Source organism: Aquarana catesbeiana, linkage group LG04 (genome assembly GCF_042186555.1).
Source record: "Aquarana catesbeiana isolate 2022-GZ linkage group LG04, ASM4218655v1, whole genome shotgun sequence".
In the NCBI taxonomy this organism is placed as follows: Eukaryota; Metazoa; Chordata; class Amphibia; order Anura; family Ranidae; genus Aquarana; species Aquarana catesbeiana.
Genome location: NC_133327.1, coordinates 249150569 through 249169760, shown reverse-complemented (window position 1 = coordinate 249169760; position 19192 = coordinate 249150569). Strand labels below are relative to the sequence as shown.

Sequence of the window (19192 nt, the reverse complement as noted above, 5' to 3'; positions counted from 1 at the left end):
TGTTTTCTACAACCATATGAAGAAGATATGTATATATAAGACTACGGGCAACATACTTACTTTTGGAAGTAAGTGGTAAAAATATTGACTTATAACCTGGTAGGACCTTCCAGTTAACACAAAGTGAAAATTTCCATGAGCAGTGGGGTTATTAATCCATCCACCATCAAGGTTTATTTTTGACTCCTAAAACAAATATTTCTGTTAGTAAAGATAATGTGTTCATTACTGTCTTATAGTAACAAGTGTTTTATGTTTTTACATTTAAACTGAACTACAGCCTAATTAAAAAACAGGATTTTGCATTAAACAAATGCAATGCAATGGGAAAGTATCAAATGCATTATGTGGAAACAGCAACATTTTTACTTAGTCCAGAAACCTGTGTATACTAAAATCAATCCACTGACTTGCACTTTTAGGATTTGGATATTTGATGTAAACTAATTGTAATTTGGCTAGGTAAAATACTATTCTAAAAAAGTGAACTTTTTGGAAGCCAACAGTTTTTAGCCAAATACTTTAAATTCAACCCGTATTTCACTTTAAACTTTTAAAAACATTGCTTAAATTGATTTAGTCACTTTGTCAGCAGGTATACTGTGTGGTGTTCATACTGTTTTTATACAGTGAGGAAAGGATGGCAGGATGATATTAGTTGGTAAAACTCAAGGACTTCCCTTGCGTTTTTACTTTGTTTCTAGAGCCTGGGTTTCCATGTCTTAACAGCTATGCTTTGTTAACTGCCATCACTCTGTCCAATGGTTCCTCAGTAATACATAAGGGCACTCACTTATTTACAAACTTAGGGAGAGCATGTACTAGATTATCAAAGCCTTTTCTGGCTAATAACTGGTGTCATGTGATGTCTGCATTTAGACAGTTTAAAACTAAATATAGCTGCACTTTAAGTAGCATTTGCATAGAATGGTATTTGATTTATATATCTGTAATTAGAATGCTCTTTTAATAGTTGTAAAATTTATTATTTATATTTTAAAGGCATATAACATACTTTTGATTTTGTTGGGTTCCAATCAACTTGTTCCTCAGCCATGGATTTCCAGGTAAGTGATGCAGGTAAATCTTTTTCAGGTTCACAGGCTTCTAGCAGGATGATGTCACTGTTGTCAGGTATCATTCCAGAATTTTTCCCAACTGTCACAGCTGTCTGAAGGTTATCACCTGTGTAAAAAAAGTATAAAGGTAACACCATGTGTAAACATGCAGCAATAATTATGTATTTTTGCTGTAACTGCTTATAAAATGTGAGCTGGAGTTTGGCTTCAATTTATTAGTGTTTTGAAATCTGCTAATACATCTAACACTCCCTTCTCCCATACAAGCAATGCTGCTGTCTAAAAGTGCCGTTGTTGTTCCTTCATCCAGACCAGTGTTGCCAACCGCCCATATTTTTACGGGCAGCCCATAAAAACATGGCTCTTTTTCTCCTGCCCGTAAATGTCCATAGCACAGAAAAAGTGCCAGTAAAAATGTCTGTGACCAGCTCAGCTTGGAATTGCGCATGCACAATTCCTGGAGATGCCCGAGAGCCAGCTGCCCGAGGCAATTCGATCTGCACCTCTGATAATTGCTCTGCCCACCACGGCCACTCAGCCAATCAGTATTACTGTAACCCGCCCTCCTCCTGCAGCCCTCCACATTTGACAAGAAGATGCGGGCACCCGAAAGTGTGCCTGTACTGTATTGAGGCGGGCGGGAGTCTGCTCTGTTCCCTGGGCTTTACATTACCATCACCCCCGCTCTCTGTAATGTCCCCCCCTCCTCCTTCTCCTTCTCCGGTCAGCAGCATGAGCACGGAGATCAAAGACACACAGACAGGGCTGTGTGCCTTCTTCCTCACCCTTCTTCTGTCAGCAGCGGGGGTGGGGATTAATAAAGCAGCGGTAGGACTGAGCAGCTTGCAGAGGGGGACACTGAGTAGCAGGCAATCAGTGTGCAGTAACCTCTAGCAACCGAATGGTGAGTGGAAATGTATAGTAACCGAATGGTAGGCAGTAATGTATAGTAACCTCTAGCAACCGAATGGTGGACAGTAATGTATAGTAACCGAATCGTGGGCATTAATGTATAGTAACCTCTAACAACCAAATGGTGGGCAGTAATGTATAGTAACCTGTAGCAACTAAATGGTGAACAGTAATGTATAGTAACCTATTGGTGAGTAGTAATGTGTAGTAACCTCTAGCAACCAATCAGCAAGCAGTAACATTTCATAACCTCTAGCAACCAAATGGTGAGCCGTAAACCCTAGAGCACATCTTGCCGCACAGATCAGCGTGCCAGCACCAACAGCATCATTTTGTCAGAAACCATGAATCAGACTGAGACAGAAGTACAGTTAAATCACACTTGCTTAATAATAATAAAAAAGGTAAACAGAGTAAATGTAGTCAAAACATAGAGTTCAGGAACTGGAATGGATAGTCTGACAAGCCAAAATGTCAGGGAGCCAGAGATGAGCGTAGTAGAAAAGCAAGCAGGATCTGGACCTAGAAGGAATGTCAGCCAAGCAAGTCTTTAACAGGAACACAGGAAAGCGTCTCTAAAGATGTGACCAATGCGAAGGCAGAGCATCTGGACTGGACAGCTTAAGTAGGCAGGACTGACGAGCAGGATGTCATCAACAGGTGAGTCACTGTGGAGAGATAGGAGCTGGCAATTAGCCGACAGCTGAGCGGCCAGCTTTGAGCCCAGCCCTGACGCATTTACAGTAGCCAGCTTGGGGTGCACAGCCTGACCGTGCGCTGCCGGCCCAAAACTATCCAGCCTAGTGTCTATATGGGAAAAAATTATTGGGGGAAGGTGGTGACACCAACCCTAGTGACGCCACTGCCAGTAAGTGCTAGCAATACTTGATCTTGTCACATAACTGGGTGTGAAGTTGAATCAGGTAAACAGACTTGAAGTGCCGGGAATGGGAAGCAGTAAGCAGCAGTCTCTTTATTCTGTTTGCTGGGCAGGCTGAGGCAGAAATTCAGGGGAAATCTCTCCAGTTTGACAAACTACTGATGGGCTACAATAATCCACCTTTACTATACTGAAAATTAGGGTTGTCCCGATACCGATACTAGTATGGGTATCGGCACCGATACCGAGCATTTGCCCAAGTACTTGTACTCGGGCTAATGCTCCCGATGCTTCACCCGATACCTGGAGGACAGCTGTGATCGGCGCGTGGGGGAGTTACAAGATTCTCCCCCCGCCGGCTTTCAGCAGCTTTAGTGACACAGCGGTGATCGCTCACCGCTGACTGTCACTGCATCCTCCTCCATGTCCCCTCCTTTCCTCTGTCCCTCTCCGCTGTCCCCCTCCGTTCCCCTCTCCTTTTCTGTGCCTCTCCGCTGTGACTGTCCCCTCCGATCCCCTCTCCTTCTCTGTGCCTCTCCGCTGTGACTGTCCCCTCCGTTCCCCTCTCCTTCTCTGTGCCTCTCCGCTGTGACTGTCACCTCCGATCCCCTCTCCTTTTCTGTCCCCCTCCGTTCCGCTGTCCTCCTCCTCCTTGCTTTGTGAATAGACAGAGTCAGCTGACTCTGTCCATTCACATAACTGAAACATTGTAATCTCCTGTGATTACGATGTGTCAGTTTATGAATGGAGAGGAGCCGCTGTCTTCTCTCCATTCATTCTCAGTGCAGCTGAGGCTGCAGAGAAAGGGACTGGGGAATCTCTATCCTCTGTCTCTTTCTCTGTCTCAAGGGGGAGATATCAGAGGTCTGTTAAGACCCCTGATATCTCACCAAAGCCCCCCAACAGGGCTGATAAAAAAAAAAAAAACACATATTGCAATAAAGTATAAAAAAAATATTATTTTAAAAAATAAAAATTGTAAATAAATAAATAATAAAAAAAAAAAACACACACACATACACCGTTCACCCCCTCCCCACCCCCCCCCACCCCACAAAAAAAGAAAGCACTGTTAAAAAAAAAAAAAAACACACTGTCACGTAACATTTAAAAAAAGTATCGGTAATCGGTATCGGCGAGTACTTGAAAAAAAGTATCAGTACTTGTACTCGGTCCTAAAAAAGTGGTATCGGGACAACCCTACTGAAAATAAGAAATATGTTTTTTGACTTAAAGTGGTTGTTTACCCGCAGGACAAAAAAAATTACAAAAAAAAAAAACCTGTAAGGCAAGGGCATAATCAGCTAGTATACAGCGCATACTAGCTCATTTTGAAATACTTACCTTAGAAAGAGGCGTCGGTATCTCACCCGGTCCACGCCGAGGGGGCTGACATTTTGCCCTTGGTGTGTCTTCCAGGTTCATGGCTACAGTGCTTTGAGTGGCTGGAGCCGCGATGAAGTCACTTCCGCGCATGCGCATTTCCTAAATACTGAAATTCACACTTAAACTGTAATGTTTTTAACTTTTAGAAAAGCCAGTAAAAACTTGGCTGTGCCAGTAAATTTTGAGTGTCGTGCCAGTAAATTTCAATCTGGTAGGTTGGCAACACTGATCCAAACTAGAGGGACTGTAATACAGGAGGTGTGTTACTGGCCAGATCACCAGATGAAAACAAAGATAATGAAGCATTAAAAAAGAAAAACAATGCAGCCACCACATCTAATGATTTGTAAGCTGCAATATATTATTTTTTTTATTTTATTTTAGGTTTAATACCACTTTAAGCATATTTTAGCATAATTGGAAAACTTTTGAATCTTGTAAATGTGCTTAAAAAACATACCTGTAACCATAACTGTTCTTATGTTGGCTGCACTTAGTTCCTTTAATACAGGACTTGTCTCTGGCTTTAGACGATTTTCTAGGACTAGTAACCCAAGAAATATAAGGTTGGTCTCCACTACTTCCCTTTGAGGAAAAAGTTTTCAATAAAAGTTTTAATTGAAGCTTTTATGAAATAAGACTAAACAATTATGCTTGTAAGAGGAAAAATGCTAGACTTAGATTTTAGATGAATAATGCTATCTATAAAGAAATATTTAAAGGAAAACAAGTGTTTGCTGTACAAATGTTATGATATACAGTATATAACAAGTACATAGGCCATTTGATTGTATGGACTCTGTTACAGGCAGGGAGTGATTTATGTATTTTTAATCCTGCAGAGAGCAGTCAGGTTGCAGCCCGCCAAATTGTTCCCCCCCCTTTTGTGCCTAAGCTCAGGTTGTACACTGCATCTGCTAGTGTAGTTGAAGATATTCAACTAGTCTTCGGCAGAAGGGTTAACAATCCGAGTTATGAATATGTACCATCCCAGACAATCAGTGAGGAGCTTTTCTGGTGGTTTAGGTGAGGTGGTGATAAATCATTGGTTCAAATTTTCTAGATATTCGGAATGTATAATGCGCTAATATTAACCTCCCAATATAACACGATGTACTCTCCTAATAGTTAATCAGTGAATCATGTGCAAAATAATCAAATGGAGCCTATTATAAATAACATAACATCCTTCACCATAACAAAATCCTATAACTCAATATCAATGTGATAATAAATTATTGAACACAATAAAAAAGAAAGAAATAAAGATGAGATATATTAATGTGATGAACCACAGTGCACAGATATCTCAATAGGACAGCATACCGCTGTGAAGAAATGTAACGTCTTTGGTGATTGATGAATATAGACAGGTGTCAATGAGTAATCCCCAGTGATAGATGGCTTGCTCGTATATTCAGCTGCTCATTAGCATGGGCTGGCTTCTGGCTTTCAAAGAACTTCCGCAGTATGAAACAACAAAAAAAGAGACCATTGCGTAGGTAGTGTAATATATATTCCCTATAAACTAAGGGTAAAACATCACTCACACTTTTCAGCAGAATAAATCGCATATGGTAAGGTCAGTTGCATACAGCTAACAGCTGGGATCTCCTCATATGCCAACAGTGAACACACAGCCAGGGAAGGAGCCAGTGACGAGCAGTGCGGTGTGTGCACTGTTGGCATGTGAGGAGAACCCAGCTGTTAGCTGTATGAAACTGACCTTACCATATGCGATTTATTCTGCTGAAAAGTGTGAGTGATGTTTTACCCTTAGTTTATAAGGAATACATATTACACTACCTACGCAATGGTCTCTTTTTTTGTTGTTTCATACTGCGGAAGTTCTTTGAAAGCCAGAAGCCATCTGTCATAGAAAGATGGCTGTATGCTATGCACACAGCCATATCTCCTGTGCTAATAAGCACCCATTTTTGTCTAATGATATAAATGCATCTTACCTAAAATCCCACGCATCCAAGTAATCAGACATCACCACCATCCCTCACGTTACCAGCTCAGCCTCCATCAGTATCTCTGACCTCTCCCTAGCTAGAAGGCTCTTTTATTAACACAAAAGGTTTCACAAACAGAAAGTGATGGTTCCAACAGCCAATCACTTCTTACATGGCAAGTGACATCACAGGATATGACCATATAAGGATTTAACAACACAGGAAAATGCAACAACCAATGAACAATGACTACAGGAGTCTTATGGGTGTGTCTGAGCAGAGACAGGGTGCATGCATGTTTTTAGAAGACACATGGCTTTCAAACATTGACTCTGTATCCAACCAGAACAACCCAAAAGACTCCCGTATTTCCATTGATAGAAATCCCTATTATACATTGTTCCAGAGAACAATGTATACCTGGATTATTCTATTGTCTTTGTGGACGAGAGATTATCGGCAGGCGTACACTCATTGGGCCACAAATATGTTGATCAGGCACACAGGGGCAACATGAGTGCACACTTGTTAAACCGATAATACCTTTGCAGAGTGAACACACCCCCACCAGACGATCGCTCTGTGCATCGCACAGGGGCCCTTAGCTGGCGAACATGTCCCCACTCCACAAACATTTCTCTACATCCCCAAAGAGCTTTTCACTACCAATTGGATCTCAACCAGCGTCAGTCTGCCCCAGTCAGCTCTTTAGAGCGGCCTGCGAGAGAACGGACACTGGGAGACCCTTATGACAATACATTAAAATACATCTTCATAAAATTTTTCACAACAGTCCCTCCTCTTGTCATATGATCTCATGTGTCCCTCGATGAATCCTGATCTTCTTCTTAGTCCATAAAAAGGAAAACACGGCTTGACATGTAGACTCTGTTAGAAATGTCATGGTGAGCTGTAGTAATCGCCAGTCGGTCTGGGATCCTCTGTGTCATGTACGTGGGTTGGGCTTCAGGGCATCTCATCAGGGAAGATGTGGTCATCTGCTCAGGCTCTGGTCACACGTCCAATCAGGCAACAGGAGCACCACATCACGGCATATAGAAGGAATAGAAACAAAAACGACATGAGTATATATACCCCTACTTTATTCAACTATGATCCGCTGTAAAATAAAAATTAAATCCCCAACGATTCCCAAACCCTTAAAAAGGTTTCCAACCTTCACTAGCTATGGCTTTGGCTTCAACAGTTTAAATGAACATCCCATCCACAATGGATGAGAATTGTTCAATCGTATCATAAGCTCAAAACCCCCCCACTTTGTACATGCAGGAAACCATGCCCAGAGTTGGTCGGGGTTGGTGAACAATTCCCTTCCAGCTGTCCCTGTCATTCTTAATTTCTCTCGCGCCATCAGATCCTCACGATCAGCCGCGACATAAGATGCTGGGACGAGTTTCACCAGCACACATGAACCTCTTGCATTAGGGGAATTACCTTATAAGCTGTAGATCCGCATTAATACCAAACTACAGTTGAAGCACACTTGTGGGCTCCCTAGTTATCCAGATACCAAAGCTGGCAAGACCCAGAGCTTTTGTTAAAATTATAATTAATTTTACCCTCTAGAAATGTTTTGTTAAGTTCTATTGACAAGTGTCTGTTTGGATTTTACTAGTTTGTCAAAACTCCTCACACCAATATGAACATCCTATATATCATGTACCACTGTCATCGCTGGGGCACTAGTAGACCCAACCATGTGTCCTGTTTGCTTTCTTAGCTAGTTGGGATGCTTTTCATTGTTACCCTTGCTAAAATTTACTAAACAAAAAAATATAAATAAACGAAGATACTCCTCTATTCTTTGTGGTTGAGCCGCTTCTTGCAGTGGCTGGCGTGGTCTCATCCCTCAAGCTTCTTTACAATGACCCAGTCACCTGGTTGGAAAGAATGTAAACTGGTTATTGTGTCAGGGTCCAGGAGGGACTCGTGAACCCTGTGGTGGACCTTTTGAAGTTCATGTTACAGTGATTGCACCTACCCCATCAGCTGAGAATGTAGGTGACAGCTAATGAGGAAAGTACAACTCTGGTTTTGGTTGACCTCCAAACAAACCTCATATGACAATAACCCAGACATCGGGACTGTGGTCACTGCATAACCTTTGCATGGCTTACCATCTGGAGTGTAATACTTGGAACCAGTGACAAAAAGGTTCTTAGCATCTGGGATGGGAGCCTCTTTCACCAGACTGCTGCTTTCTGATTCAAATTCCATCAAAGAAAGACAGTCTTGGCACAAACTTGGTTAGAATTAGAGTGGTTAGTATCATTGGTTTGAAAAATTGTCATTCTCACCACTATCATCCCCCTTTTTTTTTTCCTCATTACAAACTGAAGGAAGACATGCAGGGTTTAGAATGATGCAGAACAAAACAGTGAAATAGCCTATGATACTTTTATCTTCTTATACAACTGTACAGTAGGTGACTGCGATATTGTGTCAATCTCGCTGCTGATATTGGCGAGATTTGACACCTGCGAGCCCCATCGTGGGAGCCAGCACAGAGCTGGCTCGCTGATTGGGAAAGGAAAACGTTTTTTTCCTTTTGCGATGAGCAACAGGCAGTGCTGACAGCTGTCTGGTATGAATCATGAGGGGGAACGCCGTGCCAAATTTTAAATAAAAAAACGGCGTGGGTTCCCCCAGGGGCATACCAGGCCTTAGGTCTGGTATGGATTGTAAGGGGAACCCCCTACGCCGAAAAATCAGCATGGGGGTCCCCCCCAGAATCCATACCAGACCCTTATCTGAGCATGCAGCCCGGCCGGTCAGGAAAGGGGGTGAGGATGAGCGAGCCCCCCCCTCCTGAACCGTACCAGGCCGCATGCCCTCAACATGGGGGGGTTGGGTGCTTTGGGGGAGGGGGGGCGCTTGCTCGTCCCCACCCCCTTTCCTGACCAGCTGGGCTGCATGCTCAGATAAGGGTCTGGTATGAATTTTGCGGGGACCCCCACGCAGATTTTTCGGTGTAGGGGGTTCCCCTTGAAATCCATACCAGACCTAAGGGCCTGGTATGCCCCTGGGGGGAACCCACACCGATTTTTTAATTTAAAATTTGGCGCGGCATTCCCCCTCATGATTCATACCAGACAGCTGTCAGCACTGCCTGTCGCTCATCGCGAAAGGAAAAAAAGTTTTCCTTTCCCGATGAGCGAGCCAGCGCGACATGCACAGTACCCTGTTGCCAAGAACCAGTGCAATGGGATCACGCTGGAAACACAATCTCGCGGTCAGGTACTGTACATACACTTTGAGCAACTCCTTGGACCTGAAAAGATACTTAAAAACAAAAGTTATTACTCTATCCTTCAAAGAATGGTAAACAATACAACATTCGTGTACATTGGTAAATTGTCAATGACATTCCACAAAACCGATAATAACTAAACCCTCTGTAACTCTTCAGGTTCTTACTAAAATACAACACACGCGACACGTAAGATGGCTGTCGCGGTAGGTTCAAACATCTTATTACCACATGCTAACATGAGACAAACATTTAGATACAAATGTGGGGGAGATATTTCATAGTTCCCAAAAATGAAAATGAAAAAAATAAAAAACAACCAGATGGAATGCTCACTCTTTTAGTGATAGAAAAAGAATACAATTTGAAAAGCACGAGAGCATCTAGAAATCTATCCATGGACCAGCCACACAAAGTTCAAAAACAGGTCTGTATATTTTTAATCACACAAATGTGTACTACGCATCCATCAACTCACTCAACATTACAGATTTCTGAATCGCGCTACATCAACTCCAGAGGGATACCCAAAATAGTATCCTTGGACCACCTATGTCAATCTTTCTGGGGTTTAATGGCCTTTTCCTCAAAGCTATTTCATGTACTGTGCAGCCGTCCGACTGTGGGAAACCTCACTCCTTCCCTTGCATGGACATCCAATTGCCCATGTCGTTTCGAATCGGCTTATCGTCTTGCCCCTGCGTCCAGGGAAACCCTTGCACCCATTTAGGAGAGCACCGCCCGGTGCCTTCTTTCATGGTGGATTGATAGACTACAAACACTATTAGTCCCCCAACTAGAAACCCTAAAACGAGGCATCAACTCTATGGCTTGTTGTCCCAACACTTTTGGCACAGAACTACAGAACTATGCCAAATAATTTGTCAACAACCACAGATCAACCCCCGAATTATGTTTCTACCCCTCACAATGTATGCATACACAAGCGCATTGCGCTGTACGACCGTACACTGCGTCGCCAGACTAATCTACACAGAGCACTTTTGCCCGCTTTCTTTTACAAAACAATGCGGCTTCTCTCTGTACCTCGATATTACAACAATAACTTGGATGCCTCCTGTTTGCTCTCTACCCAAAACTGTATTACAGTATAAAACTAAAAAGACAACTGGAATTAAATTTAAAACACTCTTTCAAAAGCCAATGTGTTTTCCATTGTCATTCAAACATGAGTCAAAAGACCAAACCCCTCCCACCAACTTCCTGTGGATACATAAAAAGCTGAAATGAACTTCCTGTTGCATGCCCAGCTCTAAAAAAAACCCTCAAACTGGTTTATTTACATATCAATGTACAGGAAAAGGGAGGGGGAGGGTAAGCCTAGCTTCACATACTACAGGCTATACAATACAAACTCAGCTAAAGCGATAAAACATAAAACAAAAAATTAAACACACACCGCGAAAAGTACAAAAACTCACAGTTAAAGCTAGTCTTGTTATCCATTGAAATTCAGTGCAAAGTAGAGATTTCACTCAAAACTAAAATTCATTACAGAAAATGCAATAGCTTCCCTGAAAAGTATGTAAAAAGTACAAAAATAGAATTCACTTAAAAGGAAATGGTGCCTAGAGAGAAGGTGGCGACTCAAACCACATGGCTACACACACACACAAAGGAATTGGAGCAGCTTCCCCTGTAGAATGACCCACAGGTCCTCAAAATGGCCGCCGGTCATGGCCACATGGTGACTACAACAAAAGCCAGGCCACAACAAAATGGCACATTTTCCCGCCAAAACTGAAATCCAATACAAAGATGGCCATTCTTCTACTGCAAAGTTAACAAAAAGTACAAACACAGCTCACCTACAATAGCTTGCATTCACTTAAAAGAAAACGGAAATGATGCCTAGAAACAAGATGGTGGCTCATGTCACATGGTTTCACATACAAAGGAATTGAAAACGGCCGACCGTAGCCACATGGCAGACAACAACAAAAGGCAATGGCAGACAAAAACCAGGCCACGACAAAATGGCGCATTTTCCTGTCAAAACCAAAATTTCTCCCCACAAAATTACACATTTGAGATACTAAATGAACACTTACAAACATTTAAAAGTTTTAAAGTTACGAAAAAGCACAACTTAGGAACACATGCTATCCAATGAAACAACAAAGCCACATAAACCACAATCACACGGCTGAAACATACCCTCTTTTCTCAAACAAAGTTCACATCAGCTTTCACAGGAACAAGACATTGAGAAATACAAACAGCGATGCTTGCATGTTCTTTTCATCTCAAAACAAAATCTTTCTATTGTCCATAGGGAGTAGCCAACTTTCACCATTGTAAATGATAGGAGATGTCCTGGACTGGGATCTGTTCTCCCCCCTTTCTTGCGGTTTAGAGGGGGCTCTGTCTGCTCCATAAGGACCTGGCTCGCCATCTGTCATAGAAAGATGGCTGTATGCTATGTACACAGCCATATCTCCTGTGCTAATAAGCACCCATTTTCGTCTAATGATATAAATGCATCTTACCTAAAATCCCACACATCCAAGTAATCAGACATCACCACCATTCCTCATGTTACCAGCTCAGCCTCCGTCAGCATCTCTGACCTCTCCCTAGCTAGCAGGCTCTTTTATTAACACACAAGGTTTCACAAACAGTCTTATGGATGTGTCTGAGCAGAGACAGGGTGCATGCATGTTTTTAGAAGCCACATGGCTTTCAAACATTGACTCTGTATCCAACCAGAACAACCCAAAAGACTTCCGTATTTCCGTTGATAAAAATCCCTATCATACATTGTTCCAGAGAACAATATATACCTGGATTATTCTACTGTCTTTGTGGACAAGAGATTATCAGCAGGCGTACACTCATTGGGCCACAAATATGTTGATCAAGCACACAGGGGCAACATGAGTGCACACTCGTTAAACCGATAATGTCTTTGCAGAGCGAACACATCCCCACCAGACGATCGTTCTGTGCACCGCACAGGGGCCCTTAGCTGGCGAACATGTCCCCACTCCACAAACATTTCTCTACATCCCCAAAGAGCTTTTCACTACCAAACAGATGTCAACCAGTGTCAGTCTGCCCCAGTCAGCTCTTTAGAGCGGCCTGCGAGAGAACGGACACTGGGAGACTCTTATGAAAATACATTAAAATACATCTTCATAAAATTTTCCACACCACAGCCCATGCTAATGAGCAACTGAATATATGAGCAAGCCATCTATCACTGGGGATTACTCATTGAAACCTGTCTATATTCATCAATCACCAAAGACGTTATATTTCTTCACAGCGGTATGCTGTCCTATTGAGATATCTGTGCACCGTGGTTCATCACATTAATATATCTCATCTTTATTTCTTTCTTTTTTATTGTGTTCAATAATTTATTATCACATTGATATTTAGTTATAGGATTTTGTTATGGTGAAGGATGTTATGTTATTTATAATAGGTTCCATTTGATTATTTTGCACATGATTAACCATTAGGAGATTACACTGTGTTATACTGGGAGGTTAATATTAGCGCATTATACATTCCAAATATATACAACACTTTTTGTGTGATATCAGTTCACATACACAATAATTGCAGCTATATTATTTGGTCATCTTCTAGTATTTGTCACTTATTTATTTAATAGTTCATATCAGTGCTTTAGTACAATTTTTTTACTTTATTGTTTCAAATTTTCTAGAGAGATCACTCTCCCCTAGCCTTCTGCATAGAGGGTTTGTGCTTTGGAGGAGTTTCTCCTTCAGCCTTGGGAAAGCAACTGTCCCCAAATTAGGATAAGTCCTGGGGGAATGGCTTATGGAAAAAACAAAATGTAATGTCTACAAAGGGAAATGCATTAATCATTGATTGAATCGCGTTGCTTAATTATAGGGCTACAGTGGCTTTTAAACACACAGGCAATCCAATCAGATAATTGATTAACCAGTTGCCACACCATATTCATGCGTGTAAACAATTTGAAGCATTAAAAAATACAATTAGATACAGAAAACACAAAAAGCACATATAATGTTCCCTACATTATAACCACAAAAAGATATCATCAAATAGTCACCCGAATGATCTATCCTTGAATCAACAATGTAGCTAATCAGATAAATAAATGAATTTTGTCTCTTGCCTTACATCCTATTTTACAACAATTATAACACTATATACACACACACAGTATATATATATAATATGTGCTGTGTAATTTGGCCCTTTGTATCATCTAAAATACCTGACTGATCCTGCCTGGTGCTGCCCACGTTTATCATGGCTGCTGAGCCACTGATACCATGGTCAGTTTACGTGCCTCCGTCCCCCCCCCCCCCCCGCCTGTCAGCTCCTGTCCTGTGCATACCCAGTGTTTGGTAATGCTATGTGCCCAGTGTATGTGCTTTATTTAAAAAATGTTGTACTATACCTTATTTCAGAGTGCCTCTCATCGCTCATTTTTTTATAAAGAACACACACTGGGCACATAGCACTATTGAACACTGGGGATTACATGAAAATTACAAAGTAGGTTTACAACCACTTTTACTATCACCCAGGGTATTGGTAGGTAAATACACCTGAAAAATACAGCAAGGTAAATGGACTGGGCCTATTACACAATCCACAGGTCACTCACCATTAACTTAGGGTAAATAGTGTTACATTGTAATAAAATTTCATTGTGGTAAAAAAATGTACTTTTGCTTTCATTCTGCAGCTGTCTTTCACTTATCATATTAAAACTTACAAATTACTAAAATGTCATGTTTGCAATGTGGTAAGCTGGGGACATGTTTATTTACAGAATGCCCTCAGATTTTTTGTATACGAATCACAGCTTTTCCTAGAGGTCTGCACAGTTCTGGAATGGCAAAGACTATAGTAGACTCATTTTTTGGAGATTTTTCCTAAAGTTCTTCATAGCAAAAATAATGATGGTCATTTTCCTACTATAACATTGTGATTGCTTAGGTAATGACAATGAAAGCAGACTTTCCCATTTCTGTAGTTAATGTGAGAAAGAACATAGTTAGGCAAATCTATGTCTTCAGAACCAAGAAATAAATCTGGTAAAATTCTTCAGTATATATAGTTCACCTGCAGGGACTGTTCTGTGTTTAGAGTATATGTAGAAATAAATGTATAATAATATACTGTTTATTAAGATACAGTAATCAAAAATAAAAATTAGAACTGAGCACAATGATTTCAGCAAAATTGATTTTGGCAAAATATTATCGATTTCATCAAATTTTACCATGCAAATTCCTTTTGTCTAGTTTGTTACCAGGAAGGCACCTATGTTATTTTACAAAGTGTTATTTGTGCTTTTGTATTTGTGTTTTTCAAAAACGCTAATGAAAAAGGTCAAATAAAAATTTTAAAGCATCAATTCACAAATACTATTTGTGTATTTTAACTTTTTTATTTAACTCAGAATATGTCATCAAAATTCAGTGACCCATGTATAATCCTCCTAAACTCTCCCGTCACATCTAAAATATGGGCCGTTTTAACAGACAAAGTTTATAGATAGTGCTTAAACTTGCCCACTTTTTCTAATGCTTACACATACCTGTTTGTCAATCAAGCCTCCCATTGTAGTGATGAACAAATAAGAGTGGGTGGGGATGGGGCTTAGTGACAACCTCCTAAACTGCCATGAAATGTGGAAGCTTGAGAGAAAGAGAAAAAATGTTGGAACTTTATATGAGGCCATGACATGTCGTGCATTGGTCTCCATTCCATATTCGTTGAGAAAAAAATAGGAAATGGGGAATTGGGAAAATAGGACTTTATATGATACACATCACTTAAGTTGAATCAATCAATCAATTAATAGTAGAAATATTTATTGTTAGCCATAATTAGGCACTGTATACCGGTAACATTAATAATAATAGATCAATATGTACAATACAGAATAAAGAAGGACATGATAAGTACATCATATAACAATCCAGGTAATATAATAGAAGTTATTGCACACATGAAATAATGAACCGGCAACATCCCTAATGCATGAAAGGACATAATAAGGAATAAAATAGCATATAAGATTACATGATTGATTCAAACAGTAAAACCCTAGTAAACCCATGATTAATGTGGCATAGCATCAAAAATTCATGCTCGACGCGTTTCGTGGGTTGTTTCCACTCATCAGGATCTACTATTAATTGATTGATTGATTCAACTTAAGTGATGTGTATCATATAAAGTCCTATTTTCCCAATTCCCCATTTCCTATTTTTTTCTCAAATATGGAAGCTTACTCTACCAGAATAGTTCGGGGTGACCATGACAGAAAGGTTTGGGAGGCAGCTGCAGATCTTTTTAATATGCAATATAAGACATGTTAGTTTTAAAAGATAAAAATTGTGGTCACCTTTCTAAGTCGGGGGTAAGTGGCAGTCCCTCCTTTTGCAGAGATCGATATGCCAGTCCTATTACACGAAAGCCTTGCTTTGTGTAGACATCAAGTTGCTTATAAAAATTGTCTGGAACTAGTTAATAAACAAAACATCTTTGTGATCATAAATGCTCAGAGAAAAGATAATGTAAAAATATATAGCCAAAAAGCGTAACTTTCTAGTTGTAAGCAGGTTAAGCCCCAACTTTGGTCCCTCTGTATTATTTCACAAGCATTACAAATAAAATACATACTCTAAAAACATAATTTTTATGGGTCTTGAAAAGTGGTCATTTAGTGTATACTTTTACAGTCTAAATTTAGAGCAGACTCTCAAGCAATCTTTTATTATCTTTGTTAGCCACATAACTACCTTTTGTGTGCACCTCTTAAACTACTGTATTTATTTAATATTTACTATATTACTAGGGCCTGATTTCCTTGACGTGATCTTATGGCCTGACTATGGACATTAACATTTTTAAAAATTGTTCAGTAAATGTCTTTAAAGCTATCACTAATCTCAGTAGCTGTTCTCACTGGGGAACATACAGTATATTTGTAAAAGTTCACAGTAGATGCACTGAAACCTTACTTCCCCCTGCTACCCCCTCCCAAAAGTGGCTTTGCTGTCTTCCAGTCTTATCTTTTTTCCTAAATGTGTTTTGTTGAAGATGTTTGGTAGCTTCCCCAAGCCACTCCTTTAGTTCTCATGAGTGTCAGGAAGATACCCCAGAATTTTTATGCACACAGGTAGCACCGATACCTTGATACAATCTTCATGGAATGTGTAGATGTTGAATGCCTAAGAACAGAATTTACATGGCTTTGTTGTCAAATACATTATTTTAGATGAAGGCTGGGTCACCATTCATAAAGCAAACCTTGTATTTTAGGATTTAAGCTTGGCCCCACCCACTCACAAATCTTAAGCCTCTCTACTGGTCAACACGCTAATCACAATAAAGGATAAATAGGGAGACTCAGAAGGCTAGAGTGGGTAAAGCTTCTAATTAAAGTTTGCATTTTTTCATAATGTGAACATTTGTATCTATATTGACTAAAAGTTTGACACCTTAATTTTCTCTGTATTTAATTACTGCTTAACTAGTTCGACATTGGAGCAATGTTTTTCATGTTTTGCAAACATGTAAGAATCTTCATTTTTTGGCCATAAAATTACTTAAACCCTCTGAACATTATACATTTTCTTAAAGCACAGGCCCTGTAGAATAAAAGTATGACAGTTGCAATTTTTTATGTTGCATGATATTTGCAAAACTGTTTATTAAATGCAAATTTTCAGGAAAAAGTTAATAAAATAGATTTTAGTGCAAACACATATAATACAATACCCATTTTTTGGTAAAATAGATGGTAAATGTGTCAAGTCTTAAAATTGCGTGTGTCCATGATATCGCAGAAAACAATGGTACCCAAAAATCTCCATAGGTGACGCGTTAAAAGCCTTTACAGGTCATCAGTTTGAAGTTAACCAGGAGCTCTTGTGCTAGAATTACTGCTGTGATAGTGACATTCTCGGCAATATCGCACATGTGTGGTGGGATTACGGTTTACATACACGCACGCATCTTGGGTGTGCGTTTGTTTGTATTAATGACTACAGCAATAAGCTAATTTAGCCTTACAGTGAACCTGAGTCGATGCATACACTTGCACTGAGAAAAGAGGGTAGTAATGCAGAAAGGCAGTAAAAGAGAGGAGTACTAAAACAAAGGTGCAGTAAGGAGAAGCAGAAATGCAGATGTGTAGTAAGGAGGAGCAGTAATGAAGAGGTACAATAAAGATGAGCAGTATTGCGGAAGTGCAGCAAAGAGAAGCAGTAGAGCAGAAGTGCAGTAAAGACTAGCAGTAATGCAGAGGTGCAGGAAAGAGGATCAGTAAAACAAAGAAGCAGCAATACAGTAGAACAGAACAGAGGCAAAGTAAACAAAGGAGCAGCAATACAGAGTAGTAAAAGAAAGGTCCAGTAAATATAAGCAGTAAAGCAGATGTGTAATAAAGAGGAGCAGTACATTACAAGGGAGTCTCTAACAGATATAAAAAGCCAGCAAGTGACTTATACCCACCACACACCACCTATAACTGAAATACCACATAACTGGTTCTTTTTCCTTCTTATTTTTACAAAACTTTAACCCCAATATACTATTTAATAGTAACCTGTGTCTGGTTTACAGTAATGGATAACCATTTCTGGAGCTCCCTTCATAAACACTGTCAGATCACTCTCTCCAATAACTTGAGTGATCACTGACATACGCTGCACAGTGGAGGAGAATGGAAACTGATGTAGAATGATAATGCCTTCCACGGGTATCTAGATGAAAATATTTACTCTGTTACTTACTATTCTTACTATTTATTAGGAGCTTATTAAATATTTAACATATTACACAACATGATCATAGTTAAACATCAAAAATTCTAGAAAAATAAGCATTTACAGACAAAACTTAAAAACTTTTTTTTTATATACTTGGGAAGAGTAAATATAATTTTTTACCCTTTGGGGAGATTCATATAACAGGGAGAGGAAGACTCAGGCAGTAATAGTTAGTTGTAACCTAATAGAAGTTATAATATTTCCCTAATTTACTGTTTAATTAATATTTTCCATAGGCATTTTCCATAGGAAACTGTGCATCTCCATACATTTAACCACTTGCCGACCAGCCACCACAGGTTTACTGTGGCAGAATGGCACGACTGGGCAAAACGAAGTTATGTAATGTCACTTCTCCCTGTGGCCACTAGGGGCAAGCGCGCGCCACCGAAGGCGCTCGCATGCGCCCGCTGCTCACCCACGGAGCCGATGCAAGTGCTCGGCAGTCGCGATCACCGCCGGGCTCCCTCGATCGCTCGTGGCACACCGAGAACCGGGATCTGTGTGTGTAAACACACAGTTTCCGGTTCTCTGAGGGGAGAAGAGACTGATCGTCTGTTCATACAGAGTATGAACAGAGATCTATCATCTCACCTACACAGTCCCCTCCCCCCTTCAGTTAGAACACAGAGAGGGAACACAATTAACCCCTTGATCGCCCCCTAGTGGGTAACCCCTTCCCTACCAGTAACATTTTTACAGTAATCAGTGCATTCTTCTAGCACTGATCGCTGTATAAATGCCAATGGTCCCAAAAATGTGTCAAACGTGTCCGATGTGTCCGCCACAGTCCCGATAAAAATCGCAGATTGCCGCCATTACTAGTAAAAAAAAAAAATAGTAAAAATGCCATAAAACTATCCCCTATTTTGTAGAATCTATAACTT

General features: G+C 40.3%; 1 protein-coding gene across 2 annotated transcripts in view; it reads right to left on the bottom strand.

The window, feature by feature from the left end:
• LOC141139853 (probable cation-transporting ATPase 13A4) overlaps positions 1-19192 on the bottom strand; it is a 203175-nt gene that overhangs the window by 39037 nt on the left and 144946 nt on the right. For both annotated transcript variants that reach the window (XR_012243820.1, XM_073626383.1), the window contains exons 16-20: positions 18083-18239; positions 15875-15992; positions 4718-4842; positions 1016-1185; positions 61-186 (exon numbers count right to left, since the gene is read on the bottom strand). Coding sequence is in view for 1 of the 2 variants with exons in the window: in XM_073626383.1 (XP_073482484.1) it covers positions 61-186; positions 1016-1185; positions 4718-4842; positions 15875-15992; positions 18083-18239 (696 nt within the window). In the remaining variant the exon portion in view is untranslated. The remainder of the gene's footprint in view (positions 1-60; positions 187-1015; positions 1186-4717; positions 4843-15874; positions 15993-18082; positions 18240-19192) is intronic.